At 36.3% G+C, this 20,392-nt stretch overlaps 1 protein-coding gene across 4 annotated transcripts in view; it reads right to left on the bottom strand.

Moving 5' to 3' along the window:
• MLLT3 (MLLT3 super elongation complex subunit) overlaps positions 1–20,392 on the bottom strand; it is a 171,531-nt gene that overhangs the window by 52,217 nt on the left and 98,922 nt on the right. For all 4 annotated transcript variants that reach the window (XM_070742521.1, XM_070742520.1, XM_070742523.1 and 1 more), the window contains exons 3-4: positions 7,428–7,510; positions 1,870–2,013 (exon numbers count right to left, since the gene is read on the bottom strand). In XM_070742521.1, coding sequence (XP_070598622.1) covers positions 1,870–2,013; positions 7,428–7,510 — 227 coding nt within the window. The remainder of the gene's footprint in view (positions 1–1,869; positions 2,014–7,427; positions 7,511–20,392) is intronic.

Here is a 20,392-nt window from a genome sequence, read left to right as displayed (position 1 = left end):
TAATAATTCTTCATCATTATAAGGTTAAATAGATATTTCTTAATCCTATATCAAATTTTAATTTGTTGTTTAAGAATAAACTTTGAGCTTTTTGTTTCATACTATAGAATTTATTTCAATATATAACTTTTTCTTTTTTTTTAATCTGTGTTTTCTTCTGAGTTTTATATTTAGTCTTTTCTTCTGTATCTTTATAAATTAAGATAAATAACAAGGAGTCTGTTCATCATCATGATCCTGACATTATCATCATCTTCCACAGAGCCCACAGCTTTGGGAAGGATGGAAGAAAGAGATACCCACCCACCCAACCAACCAACCAGATCAATTCTGGCAATCAGTGATGGCAGACATCATGGTCAGATTATCCTTACCCTGATCAATGTGATACACAGACATGTATAAATTACATGTCCTGGATGCTAACCAGGAAAACAATGGTCATGTGAGGTAACTTTTCTAAAGATTTATGATCATTATTAGCAATCCAGATACTGTTGCTCTTTTTGGCTTGTAAAACAAAAATCCATCTGAGAAAATATAACATGTAAAGGCGTAATATGATTTGCCTGTTTCAGCTTATGACATATGAATGTGTTTGTAAGATGTTTGTGGTTTCATGGCTTATTCTAAGTTTATTTGTGTGAATGTTCAGAAACAAAATAAAGCAATTGATCAAATTATAGCCCTCTTGCTTATATGATGTCATCAAGTCGCCCCGAGTCCCTTTGGAGAAGGGCGGTCTAGAAATTCAAGTAAATACAAATACAAATCTTGATTTTGATTTGCATAGTAAAATATGTTTGAAACAATTTTATACATTTATGAATTTAAATGAAAAATATTTAGCCTTCGCCAGACAGTGCTTATCATTCTTTTGTTCCCTATTGGACTTAATAGAAGGTTATTCTGCAGAAAAGTGTGAATTTCTTGGTGTATGTGTGTGCGTTGTGTATAATATGACAATTATTTTATATTAATTAAATATCCTGTATGCTTCATTAAACTAAATTGCATTCAAAAATTAAGCTGAGAACTATGAATTCAAATGAAAGTACACTTTAAACAAACATGGCTATGTCTGCAATGTTAGCAGGAAGAAACTAAGAAACTAAGACTTTAGTTTATACAAATATTTAAAAGGCAGAATGTAAGTTTCATTTCATATTTTGCAGAAATTTTTAATAAAAGATGCTAACCCCACCCCAAAATTATTCTGCTGGAGGAAATTATTTAATATATTGTTAAGCACAGCAAACAGTAAAATATAATCTTTCAAATGATTTTTGGGGGTGAGAGAAGCCACAAATCAATTATTGACATGAATCTGATATTCTGAAGTGAATGAACTTTGAATTTCTTAACCACAAAAAGTCCTCTTTTTTCCTCAAAGAAGCAAATCTGTTTTTATAAACACAACCTTACTGTTTCAATTATTGTGTAAGTTAAATACAAGAAAAATGGAAGAAATATTAATTTGAAGATGCTTTTAAAGCACTCCATATTTAACTCTTAACTTGACTCCCTGTAAAGGTTCTTAATAGAGTGGTAAACTATTAGTTTTTCTTTCACATATGTATTCAATCACCTGAACATTGAAAATTAGGTTCCCGAGCTCCTTTAGGGAGCAGAGACCTGAGTCTTTTTTGTATTATTGGTTTTATCCTGATATATAATATCTGCATCTCTGCTACTATTTCACTTTTATTTGGTGTCCACTGGCTTAATATTGTACCTAAGGTACTACTTATATTATGGGATCAAAAAGCTGCTTTTCAACTTAATATATTTTGCTATGGAGGGAGGGAAACGTCTTTTAATGTGCTTAGAATCTGCTACATGATTTGCTGTTTGTTTTTATATACTCACTCCGCCAGCTTTAAGCAGCTTTCTTCTGAACTCCTCTGTTGGGTTGTTGAAAGTAAGTTTTTCACAGCGAAGATGGTTTACAGGTGGGTGTCCTTCCAGATGCAGGAACAGATCATAGTCAAAGCGGACTTTCTTCGGTTCTTCCTACAGGTTACAACAGAGTCAGACAAAACTAGAAAAGAAACCCTGACACTATATCCCAATACTATAGATCCATGATGGCTTGGTTTTTGAAAAGTGGATAGGCATCTGGGCTTGGGACTTCCCAGATTGAGTGACCGGGGACTCACTTAAAAAAAATAGGACTTTTAAACTATTGAGAAAGAAAAGGCTATTTTGATTCTGATCAAATCAAACTTCCAAGATTATTGTGTCAGTCACTCACACAGCATTTCTTCAACAATCTTTTACACTGTAGAATTATTGCCTTAAACTTTAATATTGTATAGACACCTATCAGAAGCATATTTATATTATATTATACAGTGGTACCTCTACCTAAGAATGCCTCTACTTAAGAACTTTTCTAGATAAGAACCGGGTGTTCAAGTTTTTTGCCTCTTCTTAAGAACCATTTTCTACTTAAGAACCCAAGCCTGGAAATATTTTCCAGGAAATTTGAGAGTGGCACAAAGGCCGGGCCAGTTTCCTGCCATTCCCCCTGGGTTTCTCTCTCTGGCGCAGTGTATGGGAGGCAGCCTCGCACCTGGCGTATGGGACGCGCATGCTCCTCCTCGCCACCTCAAAGTCCCTCTTTAAAAAAAAAAAAGCCTTAAAGTTTTGGACTTTTTTGATTCCCCTCACCTCTCCTTCTTCCTTCGGCAGCGACTGTCCTCCTCCTCCCACCCAAATTCCGAGCTTTTATTTCTTTCCTAATGGGTTTGCATGCATTATTTGCTTTTACATTGATTCCTATGGGAAAAATTGCTTCTACTTACTTTTCTACTTAAGAACCTGGTCATGGAACGAATTAAGTTTGTAAGTAGAGGTGCCACTGTATTGTATTGTATTGTATTGTATTGTATTGTATTGTATTATTATATTATATTATATTATATTATATTATATTATATTATATTATATTATATTATATTATATTATATTATATTATATTATATTATATTATATTATATTATATTGGAGGATAGACTGTTACCCCTCCCCACCTCTCTGAAATATTAACCTACCCAGGCTTCACGCTCTGAGGAATCCAGATCATGATACCATGGTCTTTCGAGACTGAAGGATGCCAATGCAATGCAATGCAATATTATATTGTATTAATATCCTTGTATTGCCAAGTTGGCACTGATTATTCATAAAAAGAATCAAGGTGCTAATTATTATGTACCAGGCCTTAAAATATATAAGGCTCTGTTTTAGTTCCTTTTCCTCCCTACAGCTTATGGCAGCTAGATCAACCAAGAATTCCCAGTGAATAACGACAACAATATAACAAGTCAAATGTTTTTTTTCTTTATCACTAGCAGCACAAATACTTTCAATTACTGCTTGTTGATATTACCTGAATCCTGAGTTGGAAACAGGTAAATTAAAGAGTGTAAAAGAAATATTTATGATCACATAGTAATAGTGTAAAAATCAATTTCCTCCTTTTTAAAAACAAAGCATCGAGGCTAAAAGACAGTGATTTGCCAGAATTATTTAGTAGTCACTGCCTAAACTAAATTAGACAAAATTTAAAATAAATTTAAGTTTAAATCAGCCAAAAATTATCTGGTAGTCAATTACAACGGTAGAAATTTAGTCAGCAATGCTGACTGGAGCCCAAATATTTAACACTGATTTGCATCATAAGCTTAAACATATTTGCTCAGAAGAAATTTCCACTATATTAAGCTGAAATGTGCACAAAAATAGCAGCCTTAAATTAAACTGTATTTAATTCCCTAATGATCAAGCCAGAAGAAATGTGTACAAAACTCTATGTGCCTAAATGATTTTAAACTGATGTTCACCAGTGCATCTCATTGAAAATTCTCCCTCTGTGTCTATGAAGGGGTTTTATTACATATATTATAAAAAGTTTAATTATACCTCAGCTATTTCAGGATGGAAATGAATTGTTATACAAGCTATACTATTATTGCTTGACAAAAAGTCTATTTGTTTAGCAAATTATTATTATTATTATTAGTATTATTATTATTATTATTAGTATTATTATTATTATTATTAATTAGATTTGTATGCCGCCCCTCTCCGAAGACTCGGGGCGGCTAACAACAATATAAAAAGACAATGTAAACAAATCTAATATTAAAAACAATATAAAAAACCCCAATTTAAAAAACCACTCATACATACAAGCATACCATGTATAAATTCTATAAGCCCAGGAGGAAGAGAAATTTCAATTCCCCCATGCCTGACGACAGAGGTGGGTTTTAAGGAGCTTGCGAAAGGCAAAGAGGGTGGGGGCAACTCTGATATCTAGGGGGAGCTGGTTCCAGAGGGCCGGGGCCGCCACAGAGAAGGCTCTTCTCCTGGGTCCTGCCAAACGACATTGCTTAGTTGACGGGACCCGGAGAAGGCCAACTCTGTGGGACCTAACCGGTCACTGGGATTCGTGCGGCAGAAAGCGGTCCCGGAGATATTCTGGTCCGATGCCATGAAGAATTCTCTAAGAAATGACCACCTCTATGTATTGGACAACTATAATACAGTTTATATAGTAAGAAGAATTAAATTACTATTGTGCTGTATACATAGCATAGTAATTGCTACTGAGCCAGAAGAGGACAACTTGTGAAAATTTCATTCTGAAGCAAATCTATATTCAGCAGGATTTTGAACAGTTTTTATCCCAGAGCTATAATTGCACTTAACAATGTACTAGGGGGTCGCCATCAGTTAACTGCTGGACAATACTACTTGGTCTGTTGTGTGGATGTTGGATAGTTCAGGTGGGAAATTGTGGCAGGTTGAACATGTTCTTTTGGATTGTTATATATATTGAGATTGGTCTTTGGTGTTATACGAATTTCATTGCATGGGTATTCTGTGTATATATGTACAATGACAATAAAGTATTAATTATTAATATTATTATTATTATTATTATTATTATTATTATTATTTTGTGGGTTTTACACATGATATTGGCTAAATTCAGACTGCCAATAAACATAAATTGAAAGTGATAGTCATAAAAGAGCCCTTATTTTCCAAGAAAAATCTAAAGTATAACATATAATTTAAAAATCGAAAATATGAGTAACATATAATTTCACTGTTACAACCAAAAGGACTCATCTTTTCTACATAAAAATTAACATGATAGGAACTAACATGAACAAAATATATTTGAAATCAATTGAGAAAACTCCACAAAACTACTCTGTTCTGAATTTCTATGTACACAGCATAACTAACAGCTAACCATCAGTGCTCTGTACTGTAATGGCTAACATGTTTGTTAAAGGGTAAAATAATAATCTATGGACAAGGATTACATAATGAATCAGAACTAGGATTCATGTGATCTAATATTTTCTAATTTCAATGGTCAGCCAAAAGCTTTATAGGAAGCATAAGCATACTGTCAGTTTCCCACTCTCATTTTCCAGTAAATGGTACTGAATGATTTGTAAGAGTAATATATTGCCATTTAATGTTTATATAGATATAGGGGGAATTTAGACTGTGTTTGCCAAAAGTAATTCTTTCCATTCCATTTATAAAAGTAAAAAAATATATTTCAGTCTCTTGGAAAAAAATAATATTCCTATCCTAAAATTCAGAAGTTTGGGTGTTTTAAGAAATTTCTAAATACTCAAAATATTTGGATTTTTCAGATAATATCTACTGACCAAAGCCAATTATTTTAAGGACAGCTACTGGCTATGATTTGATTCTATTTCATCTAATGAAATATTAAAAATCACAATACTACATTAAAAAGCTTATTTTCAAAATAGTAGAATTGAATTCAAAGAATAAATGCACTTTTATTCCCAGTGACATTTGTTATTTTCCAATGAGAGGAAAATTATTTAGGGTAAAATGTAGGAGCTTGGCCAAAACAACAGATGGTAGATATAACTTCAAATCCTCAATTTCCTCTAAACTATACCAAACTGTACTATTGTTATGTTTTATATTTTAAATACCACAAAGAGCAGCCTCCTTTCTTAACAAAACATTATCTAATTGTCCGATAATCTCCTCTCATCTTACAAATTTCTTTTCCATTTCAGAAGAAACCCAACATCACATGAACAGAAGGCAGTCTGACCAAAAGACTTTGCTTTGCCCTCTTTTCCATTCTAGCCCTCTATAAATTCTTAAATAACCCTTCCTAAAATCAAAAGAACTTACAAACAATTGTGATATGTGTTTAACGGTCCTGATGTGGACAAGAATGAATCAATTAAAATTGGAAAACTATTTATGCTTCTCACTGCAGATCAATCAGAAACATTTCACAATGTTCTCAAACCTTTTGGTCTCAGAACTCCTTTACATTCTTAAAATATGACTGATCATTTATGTGGATTATATTTATCACTATTTACTGTAATACAAATTTATCACTATTTACTGTAATACAAATTAAATCAGAGAATTTAAAAAACATTTCTTGATTTCATGGAACGCTTTGAAGAGTCTTGGGGCCTGGAAGTAGATCCCCTGACCATACCAACTGCTCTAAACATTTACTTCCTACAAAGATTTTGTTATAGGAACTTATTGAAGTCAGCAAATCTCTTTTCAAAACAAGGGGAAAAATTAGATACCGTATAATAAATGATTTCATTAAATATAAATTGTAAACATTCAATACACTATTGAAAATAACCAAAATCAGTTTTTACACTGTATCTTAAAAAAATGTAAATACCGTGTATAAAAATGCTATTAATGAATCTAATTAAAATATCCTAGCTGTATTAGCTGTCTTAGGTTTCTGTGTATCTCTTAGTTTAGTGACACAATATAAGCAGGTAATTTTTTCTTCTTCTGAAAATAAGTTAAAAACTGAAAGCATTTATTCAGAGCAACTTTATCCCAGAGTTAACTATAAAAAATAAATTATCATCTCTTAAAAAGCAGTGTGTTAAAGGTTTGAAGTCATCTCTATGATAATTTTATTCCATTATAAATTTCTACCATCAATATTCAAAACATATTCTGAAAGTTAATCACTTCCATTAAAACTGAAATAGTATTTATAATGAATTCAATTTCCTTATCTATTGGATAGCATCTAATGTTGCATTAGTTGTTTTTTAAACAACAAAACCTCTCCATCTGTTTTTGAATATCTGTTAAGCAGCATCTATATTTTGGAAGAATAGCAACAGGTTGCAAGAGAGATAGAAAATCTGCTTCTTGGATTTATGCCATTCCATCAGAAGACACTTGGATTTTCCAGGCTTATTTCAAGGACTGAAAAGAGTCTATGAAATCTATGATAAATGAAATTTATCACCAGATTTTACATTGACATTTATTAAGTCATTGGTAATTTAATTGGGAAATCTAAAGAACTTAATGGGTATGTGTAAAGAAATTGAAAGAACAGTTTTACGTACCTTGTTCTTGAAGTAAACCTCTATTGGCAAAATAAACCCAGCATACCCAGATTCTTCAACTTTGTACGGTGGATCTTTGCATACTGAGAGGGGAAAAGAAAAAAAAGTTGAGTTTATAGCTTGAACACTTAATTCTATGACTAAATAAATTCAAATTGCCAAAAAAGTAGCGTCAATTTTTTTTTACTAGTTAGCTATTCACAGCATAATTCTAATATTTCTTCCCTGTTCTGAGCTAGGAACAAGACAAAACTAGAGAATGGATTTGATGGAGGATGATCAGAAACACAGCAGGCTATTTTATTTTCAGGAATTTCCATTTCTGGAAATATCTAATTTTATGAAATTAATTTATATCATAGTTTACACAAAAATACTACGAATTCTAATAGTACTTCCTAAAAGCATATATAGTTGGCCTTGGCCCTTGAAACATGACCATTAGAATAATAAAGATTCTAATGTTTGTCCTTTTGTCTTTCAATACCTGTGTAAGTTCAAGAAAGAAATGTACATATTATTTGACATCACACAATATATCCAAGAAGTGCAATAAAAAATATCCAAGGAAGCCTTTGAATTTACTCGATTATGCAAACTTTATTGACTTTTTAAAACAATAATAATTTGTTTCCATTATTTTTGGTGTCTTAAATATTTTGTATAACATTAAAAATAAGCATGCCTCTTTAGTCTTTGTTAAATAAATTACTGACTTGGTCTCACAGATATGATAGACAAACAGATTTCACATTTTATAAAACAAAATTTTGTAGAAAGCTGGACTTGAAAGCAGTTTAATTGCCAAACAGATTGACCAGACATCTCTATGACAACTCTATACTCTTCAACAGTATTATGCTGCTTAAGCTCTTTACTCACCAAGCACTTATGATTTCTCTCAAATACATTTATCTTTAAGCGTAAGGAAAGATGGGTCTGTTAATTGTTAAATCCAGAACTTTTTTCTGGAATATTACTTAGATTTTAAAATATATGCGCAATATTATAAGATTTTTTTAAAAAACATGTATTGTATACAGTAGTCCCTCGCTATACTGCGCTTCACCTACTGAGGCTTCACTTCATCGCGGGTTTTCAAGAAATATTAATGAGAAAAATCATTCGCGGATCTTCGCTGGTTCGCGGGTTTCTGAGGAAGTCGATCAGCAGATTTAAACAGCCCGCGGAACTCGATCGGCAGGTTTTTTTAAAAAAATATATCTAAAATTGTAAATACTGTATTTAAATACTGTATCTAAAATAAATACTGTGTGGGAAGGGTTTATAAACACTTAAAACAATGAAAACTTACTAAACAATTACAATATAAATACTTAAATAAGTACTATCAGTCAATAAATTCCCCATCGCAGATTTCACCTATCGCGGCCGGGTCTGGAACGTAACACCAGCGATAGGTGAGGGACTACTGTATGTACATAAGACTCTTGATTGTTCAAATGTATAAATAGTTCTGGATTTTGTGAATACTGTATATTTAATTTTAAGTATTTGTTCATTAAACATTATAATTGATGAACCAAACTCTCTATATACAACTAAATACAGTATACCAACTATTTCTGAACAAAACTGTGCTATTATATTATCTTTAATTGTAACAATAAAAAATATTACTACTTTTTTATACTATTAACCATATCTCACAATCCTAATAAGAGTTCCAACAACATTAATATATCATAATAAATTAATTTCAGTAACTAAACCAAAAAACAACTTTAACTTACAAGGTTCAGTCACAGTAATCTTAACCTGGATTCAAATATAACAAATGTAGCCCCACCCAGCTGCCAGCCCCCACCCTTTGGAGGTTTTTGGCCTCTGCATATCGCATTTTTGGGTGGTTCCATGCATTCACTCGCAACCAGTGGAAGGTAGGGACTTAGTGAAGTGGGTGCTGCATAGGAGGCATAAGGCAAGGTGACTTGCCACTTGGCCTGGGAAGAAAGGCATTTTCAGGCGGCAGTGCTGTGATCTGCTCTCCGATTCCAAAAACGAACCATGCGGAGACCAAAAAAGATAACCATGTTTCAGGTGGCAGGCAGTTCTGGCTGACACTGCTGCCCTCCTTGATTCCAAAACTAGGGCATGCAACCAAGGCTGTCCACCGCTTAAAATGTGATGCTCTGTTTTGGTGTCTGCACACTCCATTTTTGGAATCAGGGAGTGGATTGTGGCACTTCTGCCTGAAAACACTTTCCTCCCCGATTCCAAAAACGGATCAAAAAAGAGCACTGTATTTCGGCCGGCAGGGAGCATGAGGTTGCACACCTCATTTTTGGAATTGAGGAGGAAAGTGGTTTTGGGCTGCAGCACCAGCCAGAATCACCCACCGCCTGAAACGTGATGCTTTTTTTTTTTACCTCCTCATGCTCCATTTTTGGAATTGACATGGGTGGGCGGTGGATGCCTCTGGCTAGCACTACAGCCCGAAAACACTTTCCTCCCAAAAGGAGGAAAGGCCTTGCATTTGCTGCTCTGTTCTTTTCCCCAGCCGCACACATGCACCCCATTACCTGCCGGTATGTGTAGCCACACCCCATTGCCAGACCCAACCAGGAGAATGGCCTGCTGTGCCGGAGGGATGGTATCACAGCAGAGCTGCTCAGAAGGCAGTGAGGTTGCAGTGTTCCTTTAAGGTACTTCCAGATGAGGGGAGGAGGAATTATAAAGGGATAAGCCATAGGAGCTGCCTTTTCTGCCAGTTCTGTGGGTGTAGCTTGGTGGGGGATAATTTGATTGGGCATGACTAACTCTATGTCACTCACAGCAAAGTACCACCCCACCAAGCCGTGCCCACAGAACTGGTAGTAGAAAAAATTGAATCCCACCAGTGAAGGTTTCTCATGATTAATATCCTTATTTATTCCTTTAAAATATAATTTTCCTGGCATAAGTATACTTGCTTGGCTGATTCTACCATAGCTACATTAGCATAGAACACTAAATTACAGAAATTCTGACATGAAAAATCAAAGTTAAATAAGATGCGTATTTCAAGAATCACTCAGGCCTATTAGATATAATGTAGAAATGATAAATTCACTATGTTAAACTCAGAACATGCAAGAAAAAAAGTAACATGTAAATTTAATTGCGGGAAAAAATTAGTGCTGAAAAGAAATTAATTTACCGGTAGTTCTGTTTTCTTACAACCATGCATTTTTACTCAAACTTTCAATGGCTGTGTTAAAAATATTTTGTTTTATATTTCATTCATTTTTTACTTGGCAGATTGCATGAACTCAGCTGTTTTTTAAAAATTAAGCTATAAATAAAATAATATAGGGCTTAATACAATGTTAATTCAGGCTGTTAAATCTTTATAAGATTTTTTCACAAATTGCCTTAATAACAAATGAATGATCACACTCCAAAGTGTTGAAGCACTCAATTTTTGTGGTAGGTTTGTGGGGATGCTTTGAATATTGTACTGATTGTATCTATATGCATTCACAGGAAACATTTTCACTAAGATTAGTGACACATGCATAGAGAATCATGGAAAGATCTAAAGGTACTTCACTAACACTAATATGCTTTGCACACTTCAGTATGCAGTTCAAGCATTTCTTTTGAATATAATGGACTGCACTCAGCCTAGAAAACCTTGTGTATTCAATTTTTTGGTCATCTTGCCAAACACCCTCTTCCCAGCATGTAGCAACAATTTTTCGTAATAAGCCTTCCTTCAATCAGCAAAATTCAGCATAACACACTCTTCATATTCTAAAAGTACTTAAGTATTGCATTGCTCCAATGTTACAGGTTTACAGTAGATTATTTGAAGAGCTCAAAACTCTTTTTGCTCCATATGCCAGCTTTCTTTGAAAAAGTAGTGCTGAAAAAAGAAAAATGGAAAGGTCCAAGCACTAGATTCAAATGAAACTGGAATGCATAAATGACCTCACATGCATTTGATATTATCTTAAAACAATGCTTTATTATTTATATATCCATGTTTACATTAGCATGTTAAAAATTTCAAGTGAAAAAGAAGGGTACATTATATAATTCTATTCTAGAATTATATTCTATTTTGCAGAAGCCAAAAAGCTCTCTATACAGTTACTGTAATCCTAAACTGGAAAAAAGTGTATTAAATTAACAAAAAACTATAGTTCAAAGGAAAATATATGTTGTTGTGTCTAAGCTATTTTGTAATTAGCTATTTAAAATTAGGCATGTTAAACTTTCCAGCATGCATATTCCTTGCACATGAAAACTGGAAAATAATTGAATATATTTTTATTGTTAGCTGTGGTAATGCTGCTGAGTTCCTTTTTTAAGCACAGAAATTGTTTCCTGTATGCATGAAAGAATTCAAAGAATCTGGCCGTGTGTCTTTAATTATTGCAAATGTATTGAATGCTGACCAAAATTTGCACTTTTAATTCAAATCATTTTTTATTCATAGAGCAGATGTGAGAGCTTTTTAATGTGTGAAGTCTGAATACAACTGTAGTCTATAGTACACTACTGACTGAAACAATCTATATCCGTGATAATGAACCTAGGCACGCATGCCAAAATGGCACACAGAGACATATCGGTGGGCACGTGAGCTCAGGTCCGTGTGCTGGAGTGTTGGCTTACCTGATATTCTCCTTCTCATCAGGAGGAACCAGCAGTCAGTATGGGTGTTCTTGCCTGTCATCTTCAAGGACTGAGTCTGTTATTTAAAACCAGGATCCACCCATTGGACTCCCAGTTCTGATGAATCCGATGCAAAGACATGATGTGGTGAACATGCCAATACACAGGCCTCATTCCAGTAGAACAGTGAATTCTGGTACAAGGAGGTCCATGTGTGAAAGGAAACTGGTCACAAGCCATAACAAGCTAAGTCTATCGAATAGATAGTTCAAGGTCCAGTGTAACATCCAGACAGACGCCGCCAGCGAGTTCTGGTTGTAATCAAGGGAGGGAACTGACTGCTGGCTCCTCCTGATAAGAAACATATCAGGTAAGCCAACACTCCTCCTCCATCATGGGATGAGCCAGCAATAAGGATGGAACAAACCAAAGCTATTTTCCAATGGCTGGGTTTTAATTACTCTCTTCCACAACATCCAAAGGCAGCATCGGCCGATGCGTACTTGTCGATTTTATAATGCCTGATAAACAGTGTTGATAATGCGCATGTGGCGGTCCAGCAGAGTTCCTCTAAAGGGCCTTGAGTTGACCAAGCGGCTGAGGCCACCATGTTGCTGGTTGATGCCCACAGGGCGTGGAAGTGAATCCAGTTCATAGGCCTTGGCAATAGTGCCCCTTATCCAATGATTTATCGTTGTGGGAATTGCCTTGAGACCCAAGGATTGCAGGATGAAACTGACTAGGAGTGATTCCGTCCATCTGAAAGGCCGGTGCACGTGATGTAAATGTGCAATGCCCTTCAAACATCCAAGGTGTGCCATAGCCTCTCAGAGGCATCTGAAGGGTGGGAACAGAAGGAGGTCCACACTAGTTCCTGTGCCCAATGAAATGTCAAGTTGACCTTCGGGATGAATGAGGGGCCAAGTTGCAAGACCACCCAGTCGTGATGAAACAAGCAAAGATCATCCCAAATGGATAGGGCTGAAAGCTCCAAATTCCTCGTGCTGATATGATTGCAATCAGAAATGCCACCTTGAATGAGAGGTGCCTCAGGGAGGCTTCCCACAATGGTTTGTATGGCGGACCCCTAAGTGATTTTAGCAATTTAGGGAGGTCCCAGGTGGGAAAACAGTGAACCACTGGAAGTTGTTGATCCCTGAGGAACCTATATACAGTGGGAACATGAGACAGGGAGTCCCAATGATTGCATGTCAGGACAGATGGCAATGCTGCCACCAGTCACCTGAGGGTATTGGGGCAGAGCCCCTTGTCTAGCCCATGTTTCATGAACCTCAAAACCTTGGGTAATGGAATTTGAAGTGGTGATAAATATTGGTAGACACACCAGGAGCAAAAAGTGTGCCATGTAGCTGAATAGATTATCTCGGTGGATGCACGATGCGATGCTTGGATAAAGGCTATGATGTTGTGATCATAGTCTTGACTACTCAAGGTGTCCCGCTCAATTGCCAGGCAGTCAACTGGCACCACCGTGGATCCGGGTGCACCAGAGACCCCTGGGACAGAAGAGTTAGCGAGATGGAGTTAGCAAATCTCCAAGAATCCCCCATCGAGAGAGTCCTTAGGTCAGCAAACCAGGGTTGCCTTGGCCAGAATGGAGTAACTGAGTTCCGCCCCTTCTTGAATCATCTTGCTGATTACCTGGGGAAGGATGGGGAAGGGAGGGAAAGCATAGAGAAGCCTTTGAGGCCATCTGCAGTCAAGTATATTGGTCCCCTCCACACTCTGTTTCTGATAGTGGGTGAAAAATAGCAGAGGTTGAGTGTTATCTGGGGTAGCAAAAAGGTCCCCCACAGAAGCCCGAACCTGGTTGAGATGAAATGGAAAACTGGAGGGTCCAGATGCCACTCGGCCTGGTTCAACACCAAGCAGCTCAACCAGTCTACCCTGACGATGGCCACCCGGAGATGTGCACTGACATCAGTGAGAGGAGATGGCGCTCCGACCACAGGCCAATCCTCAGTGCTTTGGTCATCAGGGATCTGCAACGTGTGCCCCCTTGGCAGTTGATATGCGCCTTCATAGTTATGTTGTCCACCAGGATCAACACGTGACAGCCTGACACTAAATGTTGGAACCATTATAGCACCAATGAGAAGCATGCAGCTCTAGCCATTTGATGGAGCACCCGGCTTGTGTCCCCGCGCAGAGTCCCTGGGCCAGGTGACTGTTGCAATGGGCACCCCAACCCAAGAGACTTGCGTTGGTTGTGATGGTGATGGATGGCTGCATTTGAAGAAGGTGCCTTTGATGATTGCCGGGGACCACCACCACATAAGGGAACATCAGACATGAAGAGGAATTCGCACCTGTTGCAGAGATGTTCCTCAACCAGACTTATGAAAGGAAAGAAGGAACCATTGCAGGTCCCGCAAATGGAACCAAGCCCAAGGGGTAATGGACATGCTGGACACCATCTTAACTAACAGGGTGAACAGAGCCGACGAGGAGGTGGATTCCCTTTGCACTTGAAAGGCCAGGTGCCTGAGACTATCCTGCCTCTCAGTAGAGAGGGAGACAATGCCCTCGAGGGACTCTATGACCATACGCTCCAAAGAGGCATGCACCAGGATGTCATCTAAATAACACTGGATCCTGACCAGCAATATCTGAAGGTGGACTGTCAAGACCGAAAGTACATTAGTGAACATTCTGGGGGCAAAAGAAAAGCTTGATGTGAAGTTAAAAACATTTCTGCAGCATTTCTTAGCTATTAAATTTGAATGTAAGTACAGGTTTGTGTTTCACTGTGTGTATCCTACTATTATGGGAATTATCTCTCATCCTTTATTCTTGGTTAGAAATTGGAATTTTCAACCTAGCTTAACTGACATTATTATCTATGTTAACTATTTAAATCGTCTGAGCAAATTTGGAACACTCCCAATATGATCAAGTACAGCATCCATCATGTTAATATTGGTTAAGCTCAATCTCTAGAGGGCACCAGGTTGGGGAAGACCATATAAACAACATAGATTTCCCTCAGGCTATCTGCAGAGAGGCATTAGCTATAATTAAGAGATTGCTGCTTGTTCTGTCAATACATTAAGTTATTTTTCAAAAATCTGTTCCCAAGGTCAGCCTTTCCTTATCATGAATCAAACGGTGTGGAGAGGAAGAAAGGTGCCTGTAAGTTAAATATTTACAAAGTTTGCAAACAAAATGACAAAATGAATTTTTGTTGTTAAGAAGCCACAGACTTTTAAAATGAATGTTTAACCTTTTGTTTTCATACCACTGACTTGCTTGTAACTATACCCTTCACACACATGCTTTCCATTTCATTGGTTTACAAACCTTTCTTGTCAAATCCAAGTGCAAATCTATTCAAATCCAAGATCATTGTTTTATTATTTTAAAGCTCTATCTCCCTGCTTTTATCACCTGAAATTCAAATATACTTGCTTTCTTCAGATTTTAAATAGGAATATTTACTTAGTTTAAACAATATTTCTTCCTTCTTACTCTATAGAAATAATAAAATTAAATTCATGTATTAGATCAACATTTATTTCAAGAAACTCAAGACAAGAATAAATTATTCTTCCTTACAATTATATTGTAACTACCTCACTAACTCAACAACTTTGCTCTTCATGGAATACCCTTCTGTAAACTCAGTATTATTGTATGTTGATATCAACTCCATGAGTTGCACTGGTTCCCAATTGGTCTCCAGGCACAATTCAAAGTGCTGATTATGACCTATAAAGCTTAGGACCAGACTACCTACGGGACTATCTTTTACCTCATGCATCCCAGCGGCTGGTTAGGTCCCACAGAGTTGGCCTTCTCCAATTCCCTTCGGCCAAACAATGTCGCCTGGCAGGCCATAGGGGAAGACCCTTCTCTGTGGCAGCCCCTGTCCTCTGGAATGAACTCCCTCCAAAGATACGCACTGCGTCCCCCCCTCCTGGTTTTTCGGAAAGCTTTGAAGACCTACTCTGCCGGCAGGCATGGGGAACATGAGCCACAAGATTGTCCCCCAGCCGATGAATGATTGAATTGGGTGAATGTGGATGACTGCATAAGGGGTTTTTAGATTTTTATTAATTTTGTATATGTCCTTTTAAATAATTAGATTTCTCACATATATTGTTTGTATTATAATGTTGTACGCCTCCCTGAGTCGCTTAGAGAAGTGTGGCATAGAAATCTCATTCATGAATGAATGAATGAGCGAGCGAGCGAGCGAGCGAACGAACGAACAAACAAACAAACAAACAAACTTCCCCTGCTCCTGGCATACTGATGATGTCTCTGCAGAGATGTCTTCATAACCTCAGGTCACAATTACTGGATTCTAGTTTACATGGAGGCCTTCTTGAACAGGTAGTCCTCGACTTGTAGCAATTCATTTAGTGACTGTTCAAAGTTATAAGGCACTGAAAAAAGTGACTTATAACCATTTTTTACACTTATGATTGTTGCAACTTCCCCATTACCATGTGAACAAAATTCAGACACTTAGCAACTGGCTCCTATTTATCAATTGCAGTGTTTCTGACAAACAAAATCAATGGGGAAGCCAGATTCACTTAACAACTGCATTACTAACTTAAAAACTGCAGTGTTTCACTTAACAACTGTCTTAAAATGGGGCAAAATTCACTTAATATCTGTCTCGTTTAGCAACAGAAATTTGGTGCTGTATTGTGGTTGAAAGTTGAGGATCACCTGTTTGTGATGGCTCTCCTCTGTAGACAGTTCTATCACTGCATGAGATGCTGTTTGCTGACAACATGGTACAGTTTGGAACAGTTAACTTTTTTTTGTATGTTGGATTTTACATACAAATATCTGAATGTTGCCCAAAGCCGCCTTTATTATGGCAGATATAATGATCTTGGGTTTTCCTCAGTTGTAGTCTTTCCGAGCAATACAACAAAAGTATCTATCTATTGCTGTTATAATAATCACTGGATGTCTATCATGATATTTTCTACAGAATTTTGAGAACTACGATCTAGTCCTATGCCTTGACATAGAAAAATAATCTGAAACAACTGAACAAATCATTTGGAGTGGTAATAATAATAATAACCTTGATGCATTATTTAGCATTATAAAATACATAATAAAATATATATAAGCCATACAAATTATTCAATTAAATTTAATATTCAAAGATGCTAAATAATCATAACAATAATACTGTTTCACCTATCACACTATGTCATCATATACTTAATTTAGTTCACTGCATAAGCTGTAACGTCTGACTTCATGTATACTATGCTAATTTATAAAATATGAGAGTATTTATCCATATAAGTAAGAACATTACTTGGGATTGATTTTCACAGCCACATTTTATTTCTGTTCCTGAGAACCTTTATTTATCAGTTTGAACTAGGCAGTTCATATGGCAATATACTCTAAATCTATTTTGCAGTTTTCTACACATCTTTTCTTTGGTCTCTTTACTCAATTACTCTACTTCAACTCCAAGGCTATAAATATTAATGCCATTTAGTCTGTATTTTTGAGGGGAGGGGAAAGGCTTTCTTCCATGTGACTTGTCTGTGAACCATCAACATATAAAGTATTATTTGCCATTATGTGCACCTCATGTACCAAGGAAAGAATGACAACTGTTATACAGATAATAGGATGACTACATTAACATATTGTCCTGAGCCAGTTTGGTTTAACCTTGCTTTGCCGAGTAAGCCTTTGGTTGGTTTCACATAGTTTGCTAAATCTTAAAACATGGCATACAAATTACTGTGTTTATACAAACCACACTATGACTTAGTATGGTATGTAAACCCAGTCACTAGCTCACTTTTCTGTAGAATTTCTAGGGAATCAGCAAAAGCGACATACAATGGTACCTCTACCTAACGCCTCTATTTAAGAACTTTTATAGATAAGAACCGGGTGTTCAAGATCTTTTTGCCTCTTTTCAAGAACCATTTTCTACTTACAAACCCGACCCTCCGAAACTATAACCAGAAAAGGCAGGGAGAAGCTCAGTGGGGCCTCTCTGGGAATCTCCTGGGAGGAAACAGGGCCTCCACCCTCCCTGTGGTTTCCCCAATTGCACGCATTATTTGCTTTTACATTGATTCCTATGGGAAAAATTGCTTCTTCTTACAAACTTTTCTACTTAAGAACCTGGTCACTGAATGAATTAAGTTCGTAAGTAGAGGTACCACTGTATATGAAACTTACTAACATTTTATCTGCATTCACAGTCTAGAACCATGATGGAGCACCTGTGGCACCCAGAGGCCTCTCTGTAGACATGCACACTGTTGCCAGCTGCTCCTCATGGTTCTGTTGCATGCATTTGCGCGAAGACCAATTGGCCAGCATGCATGCTCATGCCAGAACTTGGAAGAGAGCAGCTGACTGGCATGCATACACATGACAGAACCTGGAAGAGCAGCTCTCCACTGCATGCATGCACACCGCCCAGCTGCTCTCTTCCGGGTTCAAGTGCATGCGCTTTGGCAATTGATGCCGAAAAGGTTAACCATCATTGGTCTAAACAGAGGAGTACAGAAAATCATCAAACTTTCTTGCCCCCAACAATAGCAACAAACACCGAGAAAATTATAAATTGCTTGAAAAGGGAGGATGAATAAATATGTTATGTTGCCTTAATCTCTTTAAAAAATGTGTTTTACACACCTAACATTTTGCTCGTGTCTAAACTAATAAAAAAGAAAATAAAAACCGCAGATAGTATTACATGTATAGTCAGGTCAGGTCTCTATTCTGGATATGAAAAACCATGGCTAATGAGATACTCTCGTATTTGAGAAAGATGGAAGAAAACAAATTGGCCTTTTATGATGAAATGTCGCATAAAAGGTACCAGAGCTCTTAATAATTACTTACTTCATAGCTCCTGCCATTATATATTCATAAGAAATTGGGTTTATTTACATTGTAACTGATACCAAGTTTCAAATCATGGGTTAAGCCCACCTAGTGAGCAAAAGAGCTACTGATGTGTTTGCTATTTTGATTATAGAAAGCTGGGCTGGCATTGTCAAGAGTTTTATGAACAATTATGCCCCATATAATAATACTCTTTCGTGTAAGCGATTGATGATATTGGAAACATATAAAGTATTCTTCTTTCAAAACTTGACCACTCATTTGTTTTTAAGAGAAGCTATGCACAGTTTATAGTGTACCTATAAATGCACTTACGTTTGGATGTTAGGTTACACAAGAAGAACAGAACAGAATTACAGCAAGAAATTATTTATCAAATTTTAGTAAATTTTGAACTGTGGTTTTAGACAGGGTCTCAGCCAGCTAAATTTCTTTAGTCTATTGCTGTTTCTGGGGGTGAGGGGGATTAATTCAGGTTTTTTTAATAAAAAGAAGGGTCATAAAGGCTAGCAATTCTCCTTGGTTCAATAATGCTGTTATATTATATTGCAACTTCAGCCTTGTATCCTTTCAAGAAGCTAAATCTCTTATAAATCTCTTATTGTTAAAGAACCAAGCTCTGAGGTAGGGGTTTGCCCCGGGATTTTTAAAGAGTCGTGCAGACTGTTAAACCTCATCCTTGGCAGACTTGCTTACTTACGGTACATAAACAACACAGACCTCATACAAAAAAATAAAAAATAAAAAACTTACTATCACGGTTCTTATATTTGAAAACAGCAGCCAACATAATATCCAAGTACACATCTATAAGACCGATTTAATACTATGGCTAAAATTCATGATAGATTTATCTTTTTCAAATTAGAATAACTGACAGATGGAAATAGCATACTGGAGAAATGGGAGACTGTTTTAGGAAGGATGCCGAACAAATAATATTATTTTATTCTGTATTATCTGAGAACCAAAACTCATGGATAGATGGTTGCAACATTTACTGACTTAACTGCATTTTTAAAATTCCATAAGCAGAGATAAAATATGGAATATATCAGCAAAAGAAAACATAGGGAAAAAATTACATTTTATGCTTAAAACTTTATGTGTTTGAATATACTGAGTAAACTAGTTACAGATCTAAAAACAATTTTTATCACTTTATGCTTCTATTTTTTTAAAGGTCCAAATATATTATTTTGTATGCCTATGACATGGCCCTTTCACATAAATGGAACTGACAAGTAATTTAGGAAAGTTCATCGTTACTATACAGAAAACCAATAAGTTGCTTACTTGTAACTCTGGTTCTCTGGATGTCATGTGTACCATTCACACAAAAAAGTCTTGCACTTGTACAATCACTACTGAATTTGTTCATGAGTAAATTCTAAAGAACTGCTTCTTCTTTGGAATTCCTTGAGCCCTCATAGATGACAAACAGCTCAAGGAAAAACAATTAAGAA

The sequence above is a fragment of the Erythrolamprus reginae genome, chromosome 2 (genome assembly GCF_031021105.1).
Source record: "Erythrolamprus reginae isolate rEryReg1 chromosome 2, rEryReg1.hap1, whole genome shotgun sequence".
In the NCBI taxonomy this organism is placed as follows: Eukaryota; Metazoa; Chordata; class Lepidosauria; order Squamata; family Dipsadidae; genus Erythrolamprus; species Erythrolamprus reginae.
The sequence above is the reverse complement of the archived record's forward strand: the minus strand, read 5'-3'. Positions and strand labels throughout refer to the sequence as shown.